This window comes from Serinus canaria, chromosome 5 (genome assembly GCF_022539315.1).
Source record: "Serinus canaria isolate serCan28SL12 chromosome 5, serCan2020, whole genome shotgun sequence".
NCBI lineage: Eukaryota > Metazoa > Chordata > Aves > Passeriformes > Fringillidae > Serinus > Serinus canaria.
Genome location: NC_066319.1, coordinates 26,493,403 through 26,516,380, shown reverse-complemented (window position 1 = coordinate 26,516,380; position 22,978 = coordinate 26,493,403). Strand labels below are relative to the sequence as shown.

The window sequence follows — 22,978 nt, the reverse complement described above, 5'->3', positions numbered from 1 at the left end:
AGAACCTAAGCACTCACTGGCAGTTTTGTTCTCTTTTTGAAAAAAGAAGTTAGTAATATTTCAAGGAAGATACTGTCACAACTTGTAGTTTAAATTCCTTCTTATTTTCAGATGTGGGGTTGGTTTTTTGTGGTTTGTGGTCAGCTCATAGAGCAAAATGGATGCTATGTCCTATTTTTTTTATTGATACTACTATGTGGAAAATAGCTTTAATTATGTTTGTGCAGTTCATTATTCCTGCTTTAGTTCAGAAGTAAACTCTTCATTGTTACCAGAGGCACGATCATAATTTTTTTTCATATTTCTCCATGGTATTACCCCATTTTTTATCATGCTTATGAACCTTTTCCAGGTTGTTTCATGAATAGGATATTTTGTGTTTTCTCCTCTGGGTCATTAAAAAGTATTGAATTGTCCTAGGCCTAGGACAAACTCCTACAGGATCCTGCTTGATCCATTTTTCTTTATCAGCAAACTACTGGTAATGGCATTTTTGAGCCAGTTGTATAGAATTTTTATCTAGGTCATGTACTAATTACATTTCTTTTTTCTGTGGTACTCTGAAGTACAGATGAAGTCCTATGCTCTTGTGGTCAGATACACTTGTGTATTTTCTGTAGTGGCATGTTGGGCTATTGAAATAATTGAAAAAAGAAGGGAATGGAGTTCCTTTTTCTGAAGCTGTTTTGGGCATTTTTTATACAGTCCTCTGCTGCTCATCAGTTACAAGGAGTCCTGTAAGAACTTTTCTCTTTCAAGATCCAAATAAATGTAAAAATGCTTGTTTCTCCAGCAGAAGTGCAGATAGTGCCGATTCAATGTTATGCCAAGGTTTACTTTCCTATTTCAGTCTCCATATTACTTAATGCAGCTTCAGCTGCTGTCAAACAGTACTATTTTCAGTAATTTAGGTTCTTTTTTTTCTTTCATTTTGTTAGATACAAGTGTATTTGTTCAAAATCATGAACAGTCCCCCAGATGAGGCAGAAGGACTGCTGTTGTTCAGTATTATCTAGATATCTGTAATGTGAAAGTGGGATCCCGCTTTGCATGCATATACCACACAAAGACATCAGTATGTTCTCATAATGTTTCTGTCGTTTAGAATTGTGTAAGATTAGGAAAAGACAGACTTGATTTTTTTTTTTACTCAGCTGTGCTTTTTGTGTCATTGTTTTGAAAATATATGGGATTACTTGGAGTAATTATTCATCCTTCTCGTCCTTAGTAGTTTCATTTTCATTTAAAAATAAAGTAAGAAAGACATTAAATGCTTCAGTGACAGTGAATTCAACCACAGATCTATTTCAGTACAGAAGCACCCTTTTTTCTTTCTAACCAATTTGAATGTTATCTTGAATTGAATGGCATATTTTTCTTTATATGAGAACCTTCAGCAGTGTAAATGGGTATTTCTTGTCATTCCTCTGCTGCATGATTGGTCTGGAAAAGTTAGCCAAGTGAAGCTTTAATGTGACTGTGCAAACTGTAGGAAAATAAGATCTGAAGGTTCATGTTCTGTGTGTATTGTTGTTCATTTCTGTTCATATTGATGGGAAGTTACGTTACTGTTCATTCAATAATTTTTCTGCTGTGTGTTTCTAGATACACAAGATCCTCTCTTCATGCACCCTGACTTACCTTGTGGGACCCACACAGGGAGCTGTGGTCATGTAATGCATGCAGCCTGCTGGCAGAAGTAAGGATGTGTCTTTGATGCCTTTTAACGGTTTTTAATTTATCTGTTTTCCAAATCACCTTAAGAGTGCACTGAAAACAAAGTACAGTAAGTGGATATTTAAGGGATCAAAACTAATTGGACTTGTCTAAAAACGAAATATGGAACTAGAGGTGTTTTGACTTGATAAAGATAATAATCATCAAAAGTTTTAGGTCCTTCTATGACCCATAGAAGAATTTCTAAGGACTTATTAATTTATGCAAATACAAACAATGGAGTAAAATTGGTCAAAAATAAGAAACCATATTGAGTAGGTTTTCTTTTAACAACAATACTCTGAAAGTCTGTCTCCAGGTCAATACTTAAAGGGTGAAACTGATCTATTCCAGTGAGTGCTTAGAAGAGATTCTAGAATAGAATATGAGGAATATGAGTGGTTAAATCTTGTGACTCCTCCCATATCAGCGAAAAACTTAATGAAAAGTAAGGGTGAAGAATTGATGCAATTGAATTTCTGTTGTTTGGGGGTCCCACAATTCAGTCCAAGGGTTTTGGATTTGAATACAACCTGGCCATTAAAAGACCAGGATTTCTCGCTTGTAGGATACCATCGTCCTACATTTCACTTCACATAGGTCTGGCAAGTCTAAACTATATAAGCAGTGTGAGATAATAATAGAAGTAATCCCACTGAAGTATTGTCAGCAGATAAGAGGTGGGTCATGCAATCACAAGCTAATCTTGTAATTGTCTCTTTATACACATGACATACCTTAAAACACTCTCTTGAGGTTCGTTGTTGGTACTTGTGCCATTTTACTTTAAAAAAATCTTACTGAACTTCTAGTGTTTACCATTCACTTTTTACATTCTATATGTGTGTGTATAATGCTGTTTTTTACAATAAAACATCAGTTAGGTGCACACACTTAAAATTGAACCCAAGTATGTTCCTTGAGTATAATACATCTGCTCTTGGCAGATCCATCTACATCTGCATAGATCTAAGTTGTGCAACATTGGAGCTCAGTTCCTTTGCTCTTTTAAAAAAAAGATGACTTCCTGTATGGGTTAATGGGATTAAAATGAACAACAGGCTCTTCACATATGGTGTGGCACAGAAGGTTTGAGTATAGTCTTTTATTTATTACTTAACAGACATTCTAACTTACTAATATTCCTCCAAACTATGCCTGCCATACCTTTCTATGTGCAGCCTACAAGTGCTGGAAATCCTTTAGAACAGAATAAGTTGAAATGAGAGGAATATCGTTGTAGTTGCCATGTATGAGGAAGAGGAGTTGCAAAAACATAGTTGTGTGAATGTGGGGGAAATTAATGTATGGGTTTTTGTTTATAACAAAATGCTTCCCTAAATATTCTGTATTCATTAGAAGTTCTGCAGATGCCCCTGTGCATACCCCTTCTCTTTTCACATCAATGGAATTTTATTTTATTTAAGATATATGGTTTTAAAAAAAAAAATCTAGTTGTTACCTTGGTGTGGAAGTTAGATAATTTCATATTTCTCTCTAAGATCCTGTTTACTCTGCTGAACAGAAGAACTGAATTTGTATCCAGAGAAGAAGATTTAAATATTTGACCTTTTGTTCCCATAAATCCCATAAATGAGACGATGACATTTGAAGGCTTACTTGCATCCACTGAGGGGACAAAAATGATAATGAAACCTCTAAAAAGATCAACAAATAAGTTGCTTCTTATTTCCTTTTCTGTTTAAAATAGTTGAAGTATGATATTCTAATATATATTATTCTCTCTTCCGTTAAAAGAAGGCTACAGTTCCACTGTCCAGTCATGATACTCAGTAGTTGCAGTGAATAGCTGATTATTCGTTCATGAAATGTTACCAGTAGTGTTTACTGAAATTAAATAACCATATGTTTAATAGGTGTTTCAAATTTACTACAGTGAGTTGCGTATGAGAGTTGTTAGATACAGTGGCTCATTATCTTGAAGGTAAGAGGGAAGAGTAGAAAAATGTAAGGACTGCTTGTCTGCAAAATTTATAGGGACAATATAAGTGAGGAAAACTTGCCATTTTCCCATTAGTGCTACACCATGCATTTTTGCATTAATTCATCTGTGTGCTCAAAGGTTTCATTATTTCCCCATCCAAGCATGTAGAAGAGTTACAAATCAAAGGAAAAGACTCCTTTGTTGGCTTGGATAAGTGTTTGCTGTATAATTATGCTTTGAACCTTTGTGTTCATGTTGCATTTGAGCCATTCCACTTTCTCATTTCCTTTTTAATGTTGTAGGTACTTTGAAGCAATGCAGCTGAACTTCCGACAGCGTCTGCATGTTGAGCAGATCTTTGACTTGGAGAATGGAGAATACCTTTGTCCCCTTTGCAAATCTCTGTGCAATACTGTGATTCCTATCGTTCCACTGCAGGCTCAAAAAATAAACAGGTGAAATACCAGATTGGTTAACCTCTCATAATAATAATAATAATAATAAAAAAAAAAAAAAAGAAAAGGAATATTACTTTGGGGTTGGTCAGCTTTTCAAATTTTTGGAAGGAAAACTTTAAAAAAACCTCATCTGTATAAAATACTGTGCATCTCCTTATTGATTGTTTAGCCAAATGAACTTCTTTGGCAGTAAACATTTTATTTTTTATAAAACATTTATGGGTTACCTGTTCTTTAGAACTGAAATCAAATGAGAAAGTACCTAGACCTAGTATTTAGCCTTACACTCCATTTTGTACTGTTTTGCCTTAAACTGAGCAAATACTGAGTTAATGTGTTTGGATCTAATTGTGTCCTCTGCTTTTTAAGTTAAGGTGGTTCTTTGAGTGTTAAAGTAAAACCTGCTTTCTATTTTTCTTTTCAGTGAGGATGCAGAGGCAGTAGCTCAAATCCTGTCCCTAGCTAGGTGGCTGGAGATTGTCATGGTCAGGATATCAGGCTACAGTGTGAAAAAAGCTAAAGGTTTGTTATCTTAATTTTTAAGCTGTTCTGTGGGATAGACGTCAGTGCATGTTTTAACTACTACCAGCAGGAAGCTTCACATAAAGAATATGTTGTTCTCTTAATCAAGACAGTATCAAATAAAGCTGGGGATAAAAGTTATTGCCCTTTCTGAGTTGATATCTTGATTGCCCTCACCAATTTTCTGGCTTTTGTTAAATTATTTCCATCTTTCCTGTAATAAAAAAACTCGGTGCACTTGGAGAGGATGCCAGCAGACTAATGTTCATGGTTAATAAACTTTTGTATGGACTGTGACGTAGTAAAAAAGAGAACAACTAAATTGTAAAGGACAAAATGAAAGTAGGTATGAGTATTTAGAAAACAGGAGGCATGGAGAGTCTGCTGTTTTGGGGAATGGAGGCAAATGTTACTTAAAGGAGGAATCATGGAATATAGTCTGGCTGATGAGGTGTGTTTGCAGTTATTTTCAAATCAGTTTCAAATAAAAAAACTGCTCCCTTTTTTTCAACTGCTTTAAAAACTGTAACAGCTTCTTTGCTTTTTAATGTGGATGTATTTTTTTTTTCCTGTTAGGAGAGAAACAAAGTCTTCCACCTTTCACCAACAAGGGAACAGGAAACTCAGCTTTGGAATTCCATTCCATCCTTAGTTTTGGAGTTCAGTCCTCGTAAGTGTTACTAGCAGTGTTCTCTGCACTTCTGTTAATTTTCCCTTCAATATCCCAGATATACTTCAGAATGTGTATTGAAGGAAAGACGTGATTTGTTTGGTATGACTAAGGGGCTTACTTATTCTTTTCCATAAGCATTTACTGAATATTGAATTTGTGAGGAGCTAGGTGGACCTTTTGGTCAAATCCAGTCTGGTATTTCTTGGTACAAAGAAGCCTGGAATCTTCTAATCTACGATTCCAGTGATTTGGATCACTCGCTGTCCCTCTAGGCGTGTTATTTATTGTTTATCTACCTTAATTTTTCTGCTGTCTGTCTGTTTTGGGCATAGATTTCAGGTGGTTTTGGACATGATAAGGGAATGTGGATCACTTAGCGGGATAGGGCTCTTGTCTGGTTCTGTTTCTATTCTATTCTAAATTAAACTCAAAGCCAACATTGAGTTTGAGACAGCAATTAGTGATTGTGTTCCACATTACTAATTGTAATACTAAGCATGTTCAATTCCAGTGGGGAAAAGCATTTGCCCACTAAAAGAGAATGAATGGGTCGATGCTTTTCAAGTGAGCTCAGCTGTCTCTTACCTCTTTTTAGATCATGCTGTAAGTACTCTGCTACTTCAGACTGACATCAAAGTTATGCAAAATACCCATGTGTATCTTTTATTTGGAGAACAATTAAAAAATGTTCTGTTGTGAGAAAGCTGAATGAAATTTTTTCTTGGTAACTGATCTTCGTGGGAAAGATTCTGTAGTTTAAAGTTAAGCAATGCTGTTTACGTGTGAACCTGGCTAAACCCCACATTTTCTGGTACAATTGTTTTGTCCATAAAGATACAGAGAATTAATATGAATGTCATATATTTTTGTTACAAAGCTCTATGTATGACATGGAAAGAGACCCACAAGCCATTAAAACTGCTAAACAGTTGTTTACATAAAACTACATTTACATAAACTAACGTGATGTAATTTGGAAAGAGCTTAAGTGCTAAAAAATGTGTTTAAAAACACACTTGAAATGTCTTCTCTTTTTAGCACCTTACTATTTTCACTTTAGGACTTAAAATTTCTGTTTCTTACGTTTCTTTTCATTGTATTTTACTTTACAATTTCACATTTTTCTAATGTGAATTATAATGCCATACACAGAAATATCTTCCAGCCTGGCAGCTCTTAATCTCTTAATTTGTAAAGCCTTTTTTGTCAAAGTCCTTGGTTTACTCCTGAAAACCAGGGATGTTTTTTCATCTCTGTCCAGACAAAGGGTCTTTGTTCTCAATAGTTCTTTCATAAATGACTGTTCTGGTTTGGACTTAGACTTTGACAGTGATTGATTAACCAGTAAGTAATTAACACTATTAATAATTGAGACTGAAATTTTCTCATCTTGGTTTTGCAGAGCCAAGTACTCAAGCAGTATCAAAGAGATGCTTATTCTCTTTGCCACCACCATTTACAGAGTTGGGCTCAAAGTTGCTCCAAATGAAGCTGATTCCCGGATTCCTATGATGACCTGGAGCACTTGTGCTTTTACCATCCAGTGTATAGGTAAAGCATAATTTCAGTTTATTCCTCCTCGTTAATTGCAAATGTTACAATTACTTGATTGTTTAATTTTATACCATATGATTGTACAAATACTAGTTCTACAGAAGTACAAGCCATATGTAATAGTATTGCAAATTAAATTATAAGTAATTGCAATAACAGGATTATTGACTATAGACCAATATAAATGGTAGGATGTTTTTCTTAGATAGTAGTTCATGAGATATGGTATGGAATGCCAACATTGAGTTTAATTTGGGACAGCAGTTAGTGATCATGTTCCACATTACTAATTGTAACATTAAGCCTGTTCAATTAATATTTTCAGGTTGCCAAAGATCATTGACCTGCAGGCATCTCCTATGCTAAATATCTAATAGCTGTGAAATAGTACTCTGTCTAATTATTTGGTTTTTTCTGTATTCTTAAAAAAATGTTCGTGGCATTTGTAGAAGAAAGTCTTTCATATTCTGAAACGGCTAAGTAGGTACCTGGTAGAAAAAGAAACAAACAAAAAACCCACCAAAAAAAACTACCAAACATTCTCTGCCATGAATCTCTGAAGGCAAAAAAATTACCAGAGAAATGATTTCATTGTTTGGGATAATGTACCTATTTATCTCATTTCATTTCTGTACAACATACACAGTTAAGTTTGTGTAATAAACATGAAGCTGTGGATAAATTTGTAGACGCTTCCAGGCACGGAGAAAGGCAAGATCTAGGTCTAAAATGCATGATGAAGGGATTGAGAGTGAATTGTACATGTCCATACATGAGATTTGACAACTCTACCAAGTATTTATTTCTTGATGAAGAAGTTGAAGTAAAATTTTAGTTATCTTGAATCTCTAGTGGACTGTCAGGAGTTCAGAAGGTTTTTAGGTGGATTTGGAATATTCTGATAAGGTGAAATAATCACAGAACTGATTGCATCTTTAGTGATGGATTCTGTATTTTCAGATGGGTTGAGAAAAGACTGAAGGCCACCCACTTTATTAACATTACTGTACTTAATGCTGTGCAGATTAGTTTTGTTTGATACATGGAAAAAGATATTGGTGTCTGTCAAGGAGGAGTTAGCCAGCAAGTGCATAAATGCAATAACTGTTCTCACAGGTCTGATATTGATGGCTGTGTTAGTAGAAGAAAATTCAGGTAATCTTGAGGAGAAGAGTATAAAGCCAAAGGGACCACTGTGACAGTTTGACTTGGCCACACCAGTTCTTGGAATCATTTTTGTTTGCAAGTAGAGCAGACTTCTTTGAAATTTTAAAGCAAAACTGCCTGCATAGCTTCAGTCTAGAATCTAGTTATAGTGCATTATTGAAACCATTTAATGGGCATATAGCCAAGCTGCCTAGACAACCTCAGAGGAACCTCTAGAGAAGCTTCAAAGCATCATTGACCCAAGAGATGTGAATTGGTATCATTGCCAAAAGCCAGACTCCTGGAAAAAGAAACAAACTCAAAACCTGCCAAAACCAAAACCCCACAACAAAAAGCCTCCAAACCAAAATTTCCCAATTAAATAAAATTTTAAAAATTCAAAGTGTACTGTTTCATCTCTGGAAAGTGGCTAAAGTACAAAAACATTTGAACTGGTACCTTTTTACTCAATTGAGTTAATTTGATTTCCTTTTTTTTTTTTTTTTTTTTTTATATTGGCTTATTTTTTCCTGATTATTCCTTCAGAAACAAAGAACTCAGGGAGCAAAGATGAGCTGTATTCCAACTTAGGAGTTATGTTTTCAAAGTATTTCTGTTAAACTGCAGTCAAATGCAGTAGTGCAAATTTTGCCAGGTTGTGGCTGCCCCAACCCTGGCAATTTTCAAGGCCAGGTTGGATGAAGCCTTAAGCAACGTGGTCTAGTGAGGGTGTCCCTGCCCATGGCAGGGAATGGGAATTAGATGATCTTTAGGGGCCATTTCAGCCCATTAGCATTCTATGATAAATATGAGGGTAAGTTGGCTGCATAGCATCTCTGTAAATGTAACTTGATGGCTTTGAGCATTGCATAAGGCTAACTGAAAATAAATCTGAATCCACAGAATGAATGCTTTATCATCATTCATGTGAAGCAACATTCCTTTAAATCCTTAGTTTGCAAAGTCTGAAAACTGAAAATTTTAAAGTAGCTTATTGCAATAATTTTTCTTGGGAAATGATCAATGCCATTTAAGACAAATTTATTTTTTCAAGAGAATTCTGTTACAACAATGAGTTTGCGCTTTAAAAAGGAGTGTATATAATAAGAGTAAATTAATATTAGGTTGTGTAGAAAAAAACAGCTTAATTTTCTCTCTGTTTAATTTTAAGAAAACCTCTTGGAAACAGAGGGCAAGCCTTTATTTGGATCCCTACAAAATAGACAGGTATGGATGAGTAAGATATGCAGTATATTTTAAACAAAAGGGTTTATTTTTGATATACATTCATCTATAAACCTGTTGAAATTGCTAACATCAAGATCATTCTCTGTTGAGGAATATCTCTCAATGTTTGGATTCACAGCATAAAGAGCACTTTGAAAGATTAATATGTTTTCTTATATATGGATGTTCATATTAAATTAATTTATAAATGTCTTTTATGTTTATGTAGAAGTAGATATGTTTTTACAGTTCTATATCACTCTTATGTTTATCCTTTTCTCCCATTCAACCCTTTTCTCTTGCGCTCTAGCACAGTGGCCTTAAAGCATTAGTGCAGTTTGCAGCTGCCCAGAGAACAACATCCCCACAGCTCCTGATTCAGAAACATCTGATTCGTCTTCTAGGAGGTACTGCATTCCTTTTATTTACTTCTTGTGGAAGTTTCTATTCCAAAGTGGCACCCAGGTTAGCACAGCATGGAAGCAAGGGTCAGGGTACTTGACAGCAGTGCTGACTCAGTTGCCTGAAATCATGGGGTGTAGATGGAACTCACCCCAGATTGCCCAAAACTGCAGATACTCAAGTCTGAAACAGATGGGTACCAACTGTTTCTGGCAATGTTCAGAATTACTCAAATTCTTTTCTAAACAGGTGAATAAAGCCACAAAATAGGTATTTCTTAATTGTGAGACCTCATGTTAACATGGAGAAGAGAAGGCTCTGGGGAGGCTTCATTGCAGCCTTCCAGTATCTTATGAGGGCTTATAAAAAGGAGGGAAGGGGACTTTTTTGAGAGATAGATAGGGGCAGGCCATAAGAGGAATGGTTTTAAACTCAGAAAAACTAGGTTTGGATTAACTGTTAGACAGAAATTCTGTACTGTGGGGGTGGTGGGGCACTGAAACAGGCTGCTCAAAGAAGTGGTTACCCCATCCCTGGAAATGTTAAAGGTCAGGTTGGAGGGAGCTCTGAGCAACCTGATGTAGTGAGTTCCTGCCTTTGGCAGGGGAGATGGAACTGGATCATCTTTAAGCTCCTTTTCAATGCAAACCATTCTATAATTCTGTGACATTCAGTACTTTCAAAAGGCTGCTTAAAGCCTACCTTAAGATATTTCAGTCCCAGGGAGAGCTAGTTTGAGGCATGTATCTTCCCCCATGTTTCTTATGAATTGGGTTAGTATGGTGACGTTTGTGAATCCCACTCTCTGATTTGCTTTCTGTTAGATAAGACTCTTAGGTGTGGTTCTTAGGCTTTTGTATTGGGCAAGGTTGTGAGGCGTCTAGTGTTGAGGTGCCTAAGGGACCCTCACCCTTAACACTGTGTGTGATTTTTTAGAGCTGGAGAAATAAAGATTTATGCCTCAGAATTTTGAAGATATATTAATTAAAATTGTCAGCAGTTTGGGCATGTGGAAATAGCTAAACAAGAACAATCAAATCAGTGATAATCAGTTAATTAAATAAATCCTTACTTTAGAGATCTGGACCTTTGTTTGACAAAATCACAGAAATTACAGAGGCTCTAAAATCAGATTCTGATACTACAGTTCAATCCAAAAGAGGAAAATACATGCTAAATGTTTAACTGTTACCTTTATTTTGTAGTTCTCCTACCAAACTTTAAAGGGGAGGACACCCCATCACTCTTAGAAGTAGATATGTTCCACGTTTTGGTAAGCAGGTTCATTTTATTCTTCATATTAATACTTTTTTTTGAACATAAATTTCTGTGTACTGGACTCTGTAAATAGTATCTGTTCACTTACCTGAGTCACACGATTATACATGAGCAACAATCAAAAGATTGCATATGACTGCTGTGTTTACTTTTAGTTCTGCTAACTTTCAAATCTTTGCTGTCTTGTTCTTATTAAATTTCCTTCTTGCAATCTCAGTCTTCTTTTTACCACCTCAATTGTTATTAAGCATAAAAAAAAAAAACCTTAAAAAAATGCACTCAGTTTCTTTCCCTCACCTTCCCTTCATCTAAGTCAGTATCTCACACTCTGATTCCTTCATATTGGCTCTCATTACCTTCTGTATTTTTCTTAGCCTCTTCTTTCTGTTCTTAACACAAATCTGTATTATAGATTTTTCTGCTGTTCAAAAAATCCAAAGCAAGCAGAAAACAGCAACAAAACCAAACTCGCCAAATGAAATCTGTCCTTCTATCTAATGCTTGGTCTCACCTCCCACTTTTTTTAATGTGCTTTGTCTTGTGTCAAAGAACAGAAATTAAGCTTTTTAGGAACTGGGCATGGTATATCTCTAAACTGACAATTACCATTCAACTCTGAGTTTTCTATGTGCCTAGTGCTCAAATGGTTAATACTTTTCAGTGAGTTTTTCTACACTTTGAATTAAAACTAGCAAGATGTATTTTATTTCTGTATTTTGAGTATGTTAATCTAAATGTATAGTGAGAGTATAATTGCTATCCTTCTATCTATTACCAAATTTTTGTCACTTTAATATTTGCCTGTTCCTTTTCACTGTAGGTGGGAGCTGTATTATCCTTTCCATCTTTATACTGGGAAGATGCTGTAGACTTGCAACCTTCATCAGTTAGTTCAGCCTATAACCACCTCTACCTCTTCCATCTGACAACACTGGCACACATAATGCAAATTGTCATCTCTTCAGCAGCAGGTAGACGTGTATTTGTGTTGCATTTTTCTGGCGTTTTTGCATAGTTTCTTAAAAATAATGGATTTATACCATTAGTGTCTTCCAGGTATAAATGTCCTCACAAGAAGTGGCACTTAGGCCTAGGTAGTAATAACAGTTTTCTGGTAAAAATGAAGTAGTGTTACATCAAGTTCAGAGCATTTTATTATATCGCTTCTGTGTGCTTAGGCTAAGAAAACAAAATAGTTACTGATCTATCAGTACTTGCTCCAGTCAGTCATTTCAGAGGGGTAACTTTCCCTTCTTCACTTCTTTTAAGAGAATCAAATTTCTGCCAGCATCACTGAGCTGCACAGTGATAATCCATATGGATTTGGGAAATAAAATTTTCTTTGCCCTTCAACTTAGTAAATACCCAGATCTGAAGTACAGAATCCTGTAAACCGATAGCAGAGAATTTAATTTTTCTCTCTATTTCATAGCATAGTTAAAAATTGTCTGTTGACTTTCTAGGTAGTACTTTGTTTTTTCTTCAGTATGATAGGAATTTAAAAAATCTAGACATTTAAAAAAATTTCTGTAGCTTAAGCAATGTAGGACAGCTTCAAAAGTTCAAGGGAAGGGAAGCAGTTCTTTACTGAGGATAAGCAATGAGGGTGTAATCCTCATTGCTTACAGTATTAAGTCTTTGGAGAACATTTTTAAGACAGAAAAGAGCAAATAGAAAAGAATTGAGCAAATTAAAGTGGAATTAATTCTGTAGTGCAATAATAAAAAAAATGGTTCTAGCATTTGTAAAAGAGAAGTGTGTCATGATGTGCATTTACAGTGGACTCTTCTTTTTGTATGCAGAATCCCCTACTGCTCACTCATCTGACAATAGTGAGGAGGCACAATCTGCACAGTCTTTCTGTAGAGAGGTTTGCCAGTACACCAGTGGGTAAGTAACAGTTCAGTTGTTAAATTTTCAAGTGTTAAATTTTCTTGGAAAGACAGCAGTCCACAGGATTGACCAGGACAACACAGAAGATATTAAAAAAATTACTCATTTTGTCTGGGGAGTTAGCACAGTGCCATGTGCTTTCTTCCCATGCTCCTGAGCGCTGAAATTGGTGAAAGAAATGCTCTTAGTTAAAGTGGCTACTTTTTGTGGACAGCAGAGTGAATCATTAGCCTGAGGATGAAAAAATACCTGTATCCATTGTGGAGAGAAATACATCCAACTGCACTATTTATTTTTTTTTTGCTTTGATTATTTTGGTTTAGAACTCTTGTGTTATAAATGGAAATCCAGAATGAAGGAAATGGTCCTGCTACAAAAGGGGGATAAGTGTAAAGCTGAACATTGTTGCTTATTTGAGTGTTAGTGTTAGTGCCCATTTTTTAGACTTTTTGACAGGTACAGCTGTCTAATTTGAAGATTTAATACAAGTGTGGTTCATAAATTCAGTTCTCATTCCTTGGGAAAAGGGGAAGTTGGAAGTTAAGTGCTGGTGGCTGTGTTTCACAGAATTTGGAGTACACGAGGGTTGCTTCTACACAGCTACCATTCTACCAAAGCTAGCCAAAATATGATAGTGCTAGAATGATTTGCACGATGAACTACTGCAGCTTTTTCTCATTTGTGTTTTGCAGTTGCTTTAGTCAGGATATTCCAGGCTGGCTCGTGTGGGATTGTGTTAAAAAAGGCATCATGCCTTACCTTCGTTCTGCTGCTTTATTTTTTCATTATTTGCTGGGAGTTTCTCCACCTGAGGAGCTACAACAAGGTAAATATGAGAAAACAAATGTATGACTTCCTTTGTCTTGAAAGAATTTTGAAATGTTCACAATAATTTAACAAGAGTCAATACTGGAAAGTAAGACCTGGTAAGTAAAGGAATTACGAATTCATAGAGGAAGGGACAGGCATGTGAAGCTTAGTTGTCCTGACCTGCATAAAAGAGCATTACTTCTGAGTAGATGCAAATATCTGAATTGTCAGGGATGTGTTGATAGTAAATACTTGTTGATAAAGATTCAGGGATTTAAAGAGAATTTCAGGAATTTAGGTTACATCACCTGAGAAACTGCCTGAAATGTATTTTAAAAGCCCAGTGGTTTTGTGTAGTGCTAATGTTGGTAAATGCTAAAGATACAGGGATTGAGCAAAGCAGACCCAAAAGGTACAAAGCATAATTTAAAACTTAAGCCTCTTCCTTGAAGGATCGTAATACATTACTGGTACTAACCCCAAAAATAAATATTTTGTTATGTGCCAAGATGCAGTGAAACACAGGATCATCAACTATTTGGAAAGAAGGGCAGTAATTTTTATGATTAACTGAGACAAAATATAACATGTATAATATATAACAACAAAAATACAAAATTAATTTACATAAACTCGGAACAAAGTTTTAATTTTATTAGAGTCAAATCTTTATGCAAGTCAAAATCTCTGCACATTGGGATATGCTGTTATCCTTACCAGGCATCTGGATCATTGATTTTTTAGGGAGGTGAACCAACAATGTAATTTTCTGTAGCAGAGACAATAAATGACCACCCAGCAAACTATAAAATTAGCCCAATTTTATGTAATGTTAGCACTGACCTGATTAGAGCAAAATTTAATATCATTGAGGACTGTCATAAGGATAGTGAAAAACTAAAATGCAAGTACAGAAATCTAGTGCACTTGTGTGACATATTATGCAGTAATTTAGGCAAGGAATTTTGTTATTACAGTAACTTATGCATTAAAAAATACCTAATAATATATATCAAATTTCTTTAAACAGATCCTCAGCTAATCCAAATTATTATAGCTCTGGTTAAGTTGGCAGAATAGTATCCAGTTGTACTATGTAGGAGCTATGATGAAGTTGTAGGATACAGTTATATTCAGTGGAAAAGGGATCAGGAGACGATTTCTAGTTTTGGATTAATTATTCAGCAGTGCTGAAACACTTAAGCAATCATTTGTGTTTTCTTTTCAGTTTCTGAAGAAGGGCAATTCAAGGCACTTTGTAGTTACCTCTCTCTACCTACAAATTTGTTCCTGCTCTTCCATGAATATTGGGACACAGTAAATCCACTGCTTCAAAGGTACGAACTGGGACTGGGCAGGCCATGCTCTTCTGTTGTGGTGGCCCTGTGGAATTCTAGACCAAAACTGTTAATGAATGACTGAGCTCAAATTCATACTGAAGTTCTAAATGTTTTGTATGGGTACACTGAATCTCTTAAAGCACTTCAGAAACATAAAGCACTCTCTGTTTTATGATAATTCCAATATAAATAATTATAGTTTAAGGGACTAGTGCTTGCAGACCTCTATGAAACCATTCAGACAGAATGGTTTATTTTAAACCATTGCTTGTTTGATTTAGCACTCAGTGTTCATTTGCCGATTTTTAATCTGTCTACAGCAAAAGTGCTGATTACACGAGCTATAAAATGAGAATGTGGAAAATCATGTAGCTGGCAGGGTGAGGCTTTGTATTATTTCTTCTCATCATTTGCAGAATAGACTGGTGAATATTGAAATTGGCTTAATGGTTAAAAGGTACAATTTGAACATTATGTACATTGCCGTCTGCAGTCACAGAATCATAGAATGTTAGAGGGTTGGGATGGACCTTAAAGATCATCTGGATCTAACCTCCCTGCCATGGGCAGGGACACTTTCCACTAAACCAGGCTGCTCCAAGCCTTATTCAGCCTGGCCTTGAACACTTCCAGGGTTGGGGCGTCCACAACTTCTCTGGGCAACCTGTTCCAATATCTTACCATCCTCAGAGGAAAGAATTTCTTCCTAATTTCTAACCTAAATTTCTCCTCTTTCAGTTTGTCAAAGTAACAGTAAAGAAAACATTCTTTCTTTAGAAGTAAAGAAAGAATTGGTTAAATTCTGCATTCAAAACCTCAAATTAAATGAACAAAACCACCACACCTCATCCCCAGTTAAGGCTAAACCAGCTATATTGTGTTGGAGAATGTGTATTTAACATGACCATTTGAGCACCTGGTGGCAATAATGATTATTCCTGGTTCTTGGCAGAATTCTCTGACTCACATTAGGTTTTACTGCATTGTTGTTTGGTTGGGTTTTTTAACCTCTACTTGTTTTAACCTTTGTTGTCTAGATTTCTTCAATTTAGGGTCATTTTGAACTGTTGATTTCCAACAGTCCATATAGCTGACCTAAACAGTTCCCTACATACAGTTTTATTATGATCAATTCCATTTGTAGTATATATTATTATTTATAAATTAATGGATTCATTTTTGCAAGTAAACTATTAAGTTTGTCTTACTTGTTCCTACATATTTGCTTAAAGACATAGAAGTGTTTCTAAGAGAACACAAATACGATGCTTGTGAACATGGGGAAGGATCACTAAAAGCAGGATTAACAAATAGTTACAGTGCTACAGAAGAAGAGATTTCAAGTAGGAGGCTGCATATTTAACATAATAGTAACAGTTGCCAAATCATCGTGCAGGTTCCCATATGTTTTTTCACAGAATCTTATTTCAGAAGACTGAATTTGATGATTGTTGAGAAATGTGTTAAATGAAGCATACTAGATTGACCATCTGCTGCAGTTCTTTCTCCCTTCTTTTTTTTTTTTTCTTTTTTTTTTTTTTTTTGGTAGAAATTACTTAAAAGACATCTTAAACATACCAGTTCCTCTCTTCAGTAACTGGCCAGTGCCTGCCATTGTTTTGTGTGATAGACATGTTTGGCCATTCTAAGCAATTATGTAGTAAACCATGGTAAAACAGCCATTAGGTGATGATTATTTAATAAAAGCAGCAAATGTTTTTCTGTTAGAATGCACAATATTTATTTATGCTGTATCTTCTAGCACATGTATTTCAAAAGGTTCTGTGTATTGTAGCCAACACTGAGGAACTGAGTATGTCTGAAGACTGCTTGCATTGTTGAACTCTGTGTAAATCTAGTGGTTTTATGTGCATGATGGTATTTTTAAGTCTTTTTTCACATAGGTTTTTCCTCCTGTATTGCAAAACATTCTCCTGAAGGAAACTATTAAAAAACACCCCTGTTTTTTTCTTGCAAAGTTTTAGGTAGAACTGTCAATGCTTTTTATCAGTGTTTTGTGTAGGCTTATCACTTAGTTTAGTTTAATGAACCTAAATGTAGTTTAATAAACCTAAATATATATTTTTATTAAATGCTGTCATCTGCAAATGTTTTTTTGAAATAGGTGGTGTGCTGATCCAGTGGTGTTAAGCTGTTTGAAAGGGAAAAGCATTGCAATAAGGTAAGTTTATTGTTGTTGTTTTCTTCTGGTTTTGACTTAAAACACTTGAAAAATTGAAATGCTTATTGTGGGCAAGTCAGAGACTTCATGTTTAATTCCTTCTGCTCTACTGCCTAGTACATTTCTCTTTAAATGTCTTGTTTATTATTCCTTATACATTGACTCTTTATCGAGATTGTACAACATTGTTAGACAAGTAACCTGTCCTGCTCTAGGAAAGAACAAAAGCTAACTGAAATAGGAAATGTCTTCATACATGTAGGTTATGTGTGAAATTTAAGTGCAACACCTTTGCTGGAATATAGAAATGTTCAAGCTCCCTTGTGGAGCATCTCATTTGAGATTTCAGGACTGAAGAATTGCTCTAGAATTGTGGACTTCTGCAGAAATGACCAAAAGCTTAGCAGGGATTTGTGGTTATTTAGTCCATTGTTTGCTTTGATCTTTATAATTCTCATAATACTTCTATTCCACTTACCCAGGTATCCTAGGAAAAGAAATCATTTAATAGAGCTTCCTGAAGACTACAGTTGCCTTCTGAATCAAGCCTCTCAGTTTAGGTAAGATGTGGCATATTTGATTGTTTTCTTACTTTTTTGCCACTTTTAGTGAATTTTATATTCTTACAGTTACTGTAACTGCTATTGAAAGAATACAGAAATTATTTTGTAGTGAAGGCATTGTTATGGTTATACTGACCTATACTAGCACCTGTTCATTTTAAATGTGAAGCACAACAGCTTGCTAAATGAAGTCATTTGGGTTTGATAAGACAGCATATAAAATTTTTATAGCTTAGTCTGCTGGTCATTTTTCTTCTGCGGAATGTGCATTTGGTTTGGCCATAAGCCTGAAATTATTTTTGAACTGGACACACAAGCCCAGATGATGGCACTGTTTTATGCCAAGAAGAGTGAATCATAGGATAATTGAGGTCAGAAGGGACTTCTGTTGATCATCTAGTTTAACCTCCTACTCAAAGCAGATATCTTGCAGATAATTAATTTCAAACAGTGTGAAAATACAACATAAGGAGGCAGATATGTTATGTGATTGTGATATAGTACATCTTAGGTTTTTGTTTGATTGTGATTTGGGGTTTTTATTTGGTTGGATAGGTCTTTTTGGGTTTTCTTAAGGAACATGAACCTTTAGCTAACATTTCTTTTGAAGTTTTGATTTCTACTGTGACATGCTGTTTATGCCTCTTTTAGATGCCCACGGTCTTCTGATGATGAACAAAAGCACCCAGTATTGTGTTTATTCTGTGGGGCAATGTTGTGTTCTCAGAACACTTGCTGTCAGGAGCTGGTGAATGGGGAGGAGCTGGGAGCCTGTACTTCTCATGCTCTTCAGTGTGGAGCTGGAGTCTGCATGTTTCTCAAGTAAGTAGCCAGAATTCACAACATTGTCAAAGCATTTGATTCTTTTTGTCTGAGGTAACTTTGACATAAATTATAGCTCACCAGAAAGGGAAGAGCCTGCTTGGAGTTGTATTTTAAATGTAGCTATTCTTTTCTTTAAGAATCAGGGAATGCAAAGTTGTCCTCATTGAAGGTAAAACCAGGGGCTGCTTATATCCTGCACCCTACTTGGATGAATATGGAGAAACAGATCCAGGTCTAAAGTAAGTAAAAGCTTGACTTCCTGCCTTTCCATTTTTATATCTCTTTCCTTCTTACACTCATTGGACAACACATTCTTCTGGCTAGTGTGTACAGCACTGTATGTGATGTGTGTCTTGGCCTGGGGAACCAATGGCAGTTTCCAGTCAGAAATGGGTAGTTTATAATGAGAAAATACATTTTTTTGGTACTGTTAAACTTTCTTGTCTCAAAAATGCTCTGTATGCATTTCACCAGAAACATGTGAGAGCTGCCATTGCTGAAATGTCATCATAGAAATGGCAGTCATTGCTTGTCACAAGTAGAGATATTTTTACATTTCCAATAGACTTGTTTGGAATTTAATCAGTATTTAATTAGTCTAGAATTAATATTAGCCTATTAATTGGACAGTTAATTGGCATATTAATAGCCTATTAATTGGACAGTTGCTATTCTGATATGCTAACTGGTTATTCTCTTTTCCTCTCTGAAGAAGAGGCAATCCCCTGCACTTATGTCAGGAGCGTTACCGGAAGCTCCATCTGCTGTGGCAGCAGCACTGCATCATAGAAGAGATTGCCAGGAGCCAAGAAACAAATCAGATCTTCTTTGGATTCAACTGGCAGCTGCTCTGAGTCTCTAGATTTTAGTGAAAACTCTGACCTGTGGCAGTGCTTTGGAAAAGGAAAGGAAGGTGGCAGTAAAAAGTCTACTCAAGTGGTTTCTGTAGTTCAGACAATTAATTGATGGATTCTCTAGGTTGGATGTATCACTGATGCATTGAAACAGAAACTCATATCATACATTTTCCTCTTCTTTTCTTTCAAAAAAAAAACCCGAAAATCAGATTCTGTAATTATTACTGAACCGGAAATATTTCCATTTTTTTCACAAGTTTGGATTGTTTTACATGTTTTCATGAGGACACTTCCCAAATGCTGTTTTTCAGAACACACACCACATTTGTCTCTTCCATGCCTTGAGAACATATCTAAATGGTGTTGCCAAGGAAAAGCCTCCTTTACTTTCTTCCTGGGTTCTTTTTCCAGGCTTAGTGAAGCTTTAAATAGATCAAGATCATATTGAAGTGGAAGTGGTGCCAGGTCTTAAGTCACCTGCAGCAGCAGGTACAATAAAAAATAAGTTTTACAGAAAAAGCTTGTATTAAGATATACCTTGGGATTTAATAAAGAGTTTTCACTGATGAATGAAAACTCATTCTTTAAATGAGAAGTGTGGAATAGAAAGTGCATGGAGAGATTACCATCTTGCTTGTTGCATCAAAAAATTAAGTCAGTGCTTTTTGCATTGCCAGAACTGCACTTTATCTGATGAATTTATCCTCCATTAATGTATATCATAAGAGTTCTGGGGCTTCACCATTTGCCTAGGTTGTGGTTAGTTTTACTTCTTTTACAGTTTGTCTTCTGAGACCTTCCCCAAGAATCAAAAGTGAAAATACTGCAGGTATGTAGTTGTGGTGTAGCTCTGTAAGCTGTACACGAACTAGAGACCTCAGTGGAGTAAACAGCCTTCAAAGCTATCCCTGGACTTAAATCAAGGCCCAAAAGCAGCAGGTTTTAGAATCAGAAATAAGTTTGCCCTTATCTAAGGGATTTTCCTCTCAGTATCTTCTGTCACTGTTGTTTGGAGAATGTTTTGGAGTCTGCATAAATGAAATTGTGCGTTTTGGGAGGCATGTTCAGTGGTTCAATGCCAGGTAAAGGAGAAGAGGGAAGAAAAGGTGGTTAAATCTGTCTCTTTGCCTTTCAGTAGTTACTAGCACATTGTGATTGAGCTCTCTCTCAATGATGTGATTGTGCTTCTGTTCTAAATGTTTGTTGTTCTGTTTTCTGAATTTCAGCCATTATATACATGAGGGAATTTGTAATGTGATGGGTAAAAACTCTTTCACATGGCAATGACATCTCCTGAGAAAGTTTGAAGTTGTCACTCATACCCTCCAGTTCCCTTTCCCTTTGCTATTTGTGGATTCTTTTGTGCCATTGTAATCAGGCTTTCAAGGTAATCAAGGGGAGGTTTTCAAATTAATGTCTGAGTGGTTTTGTATGATTTCTTTTTTGTTTTGTTTTCTTTTCCCACAATTACATGAGAGATGGTAGAATCACAATTAATGATTTAGATTTAAATACCATTCTTCTGGGGTTTTTAAAAATGTGTTTTGCGTATGTATGTATGAGTGCACTGAACAGCACTATAACTTATCTAAGTATGGAATACCAATGATCTCAAACATTGTTCTGGTTTCAAATACTTTTTAAAAACTTTTGCTGTAATCCTTCCCCAGTGGTATAAAAAGTTGGCTTTGATAAATTTTCCAGGTATTCTCTTTCTTGAAATTAAGACCATTCTCCTTATTTTGATTCTGTCAGATTTTAAACCTGAATATTAAACTCTTAGAAGGCAAACGTTAATGCTGTTAGTCTTCTCTAAAACATGTTTGAAATGCATACTGAGTTTAGAACAGCTGTCATGAAAACTTGCATGCACTGGTGATTTTTATATCATCAAAACACTGCTTACAAACAAAAATATTGAATTAAGACTGGCAAATGCCTCATTGATGCCGAACCAGTATTCTCTTTCTGTTTCCCTCTGATATTTACATATTCAGTTATCAGAAACTTTCAGTTATCTTGCACTTCACTGATACAAAGTTTCCATTATCCAATATACAGTGAGATCACTTTATTTTGTTTTCTGTCTGAACTGAGTATACAAGGACAGGAGCTGGTAAGAGCGGGTGAGCTCCTTTAAAGCTCTGGAAATCTCTTTGTAGCTAAAGAAGCGGGAGAGGAAAGTTGAGTCTTTCTGTACGTTTGCACATACTAATCTAGCAAATGGGCTCCCCTGTAATTCACTGACTAGCGTGGTCATCTTTCATTTCATAAATTACTATGCAGTTTTGTTCACTGTGAGTATAATCTGTATTTAGTGACTGCAAGATGCTTATGCCACTTATTTCTGTTCCATCCAAGCTGACAGAAGTTATTTGATAATGCACATACTGGTATCTTAAATTGCAAAAATGTAAATTTGAAACTTGTATAATGTTCTTGTGCTTTTGAAATAAAATATCTTGTATATGTATATTTAAAAAAAAGGAAATAAAGTAACTTCTCATAGATTATTCAGTTTTTATTTGGAGGCACTTTGGCACCTCACAGTTCATTTTACAAGAGTGTTATAGTGGTGTCTGTCAGTGTGGGAAAGGAAAAGAGCTGGAAAATGGTTGGTAAACTATCAGTTTTCCATGTAGGCTGTATCTTGGTTGTACTATAAGGAATGGTAGCATGCCTGTTCTCATGTAAAGATATGCTCCACTTGAAACTTGTCCTAGTATTTTACAGATGCAAATTCCTACAGTGTCTACATAAATTTCTAAAAGAAGTTAAAAGTACAGAATTAGTATTTATATGCCCTGAAACTGATCTAGTTGAGTGCTTCTGGTTTTGTATCTTCTTGAAGAGCTGGCTGTACTGTTTGGCAGATACTTAGCCTCTAGAAAGGGAAACTTTATGGTGTTAGTCTCTTGTGCTGTGTGATACATACTTTAAAAAAAAAAAAAAGTGGTTTATTATAGATGTAAGCAAACAGTCAAGACATCTTTTACATTGATATGGCCAGTACTTCTTGCTCTTTATGTTACAGGCTGCTGGTTGTCATCATGTTCTCACTGCTTTGGGCACCATTTGGGTGTTAATGATGTTGCTCTTTATGCTTATTCTTAGTAAATGGTTTTTAAGAACTGAATTCCTGCAAACGTAGAAGGTAGAGATAGATTGAAGTCTACTAACAAAAATGTTCTGAAGAAAATTAGAACAAGAATCCTGTTAATTAAGGAAAAAAAAAGAAACCACAGCACTATTTCTTTTGTAATCAAAATCTCAATTTACAAAGCTATATAGAGGAATATTTTCACTATTATATGTTCTGCATTATGTTTGAAATCCACTTATTTTCTAGACAACAGCCTTGAATAATCTCTAATATAAACTATTCAGATTCACAATACAACATCTATGTTGTTACTTTGATTCTTCTAACCTATTACTTGACAAGGTGTTCAAAGATATTTTATCAAAAATAGAAGTAGTTTCATATCTGTGGTGCAGTCTCTTCTGTTTGTTTTTATCAGTATTTTCCAGGTAGGTTAAATTGAAAGGTTGATACAGGAAAAAATGGCTAGTAATGAAAATCCACT

General features: G+C 35.5%; 1 protein-coding gene across 4 annotated transcripts in view; it reads left to right on the top strand.

Moving 5' to 3' along the window:
* The window catches only part of UBR1 (ubiquitin protein ligase E3 component n-recognin 1), a 60,919-nt gene extending 39,018 nt beyond the window's left edge, over positions 1-21,901 (top strand). For all 4 annotated transcript variants that reach the window (XM_050974823.1, XM_050974821.1, XM_050974822.1 and 1 more), the window contains exons 31-47: positions 1,606-1,699; positions 3,964-4,116; positions 4,544-4,641; positions 5,218-5,311; positions 6,717-6,865; positions 9,186-9,241; positions 9,552-9,648; positions 10,849-10,916; positions 11,742-11,892; positions 12,724-12,811; positions 13,507-13,640; positions 14,853-14,961; positions 17,090-17,146; positions 17,629-17,706; positions 18,361-18,531; positions 18,672-18,773; positions 19,247-21,901. In XM_050974823.1, the coding sequence (XP_050830780.1) occupies positions 1,606-1,699; positions 3,964-4,116; positions 4,544-4,641; positions 5,218-5,311; positions 6,717-6,865; positions 9,186-9,241; positions 9,552-9,648; positions 10,849-10,916; positions 11,742-11,892; positions 12,724-12,811; positions 13,507-13,640; positions 14,853-14,961; positions 17,090-17,146; positions 17,629-17,706; positions 18,361-18,531; positions 18,672-18,773; positions 19,247-19,388 (1,841 nt within the window). In that variant the 3' untranslated portion in view covers positions 19,389-21,901. The remainder of the gene's footprint in view (positions 1-1,605; positions 1,700-3,963; positions 4,117-4,543; positions 4,642-5,217; positions 5,312-6,716; positions 6,866-9,185; positions 9,242-9,551; positions 9,649-10,848; positions 10,917-11,741; positions 11,893-12,723; positions 12,812-13,506; positions 13,641-14,852; positions 14,962-17,089; positions 17,147-17,628; positions 17,707-18,360; positions 18,532-18,671; positions 18,774-19,246) is intronic.
* The last annotated feature ends 1,077 nt before the right edge of the window (positions 21,902-22,978 follow it).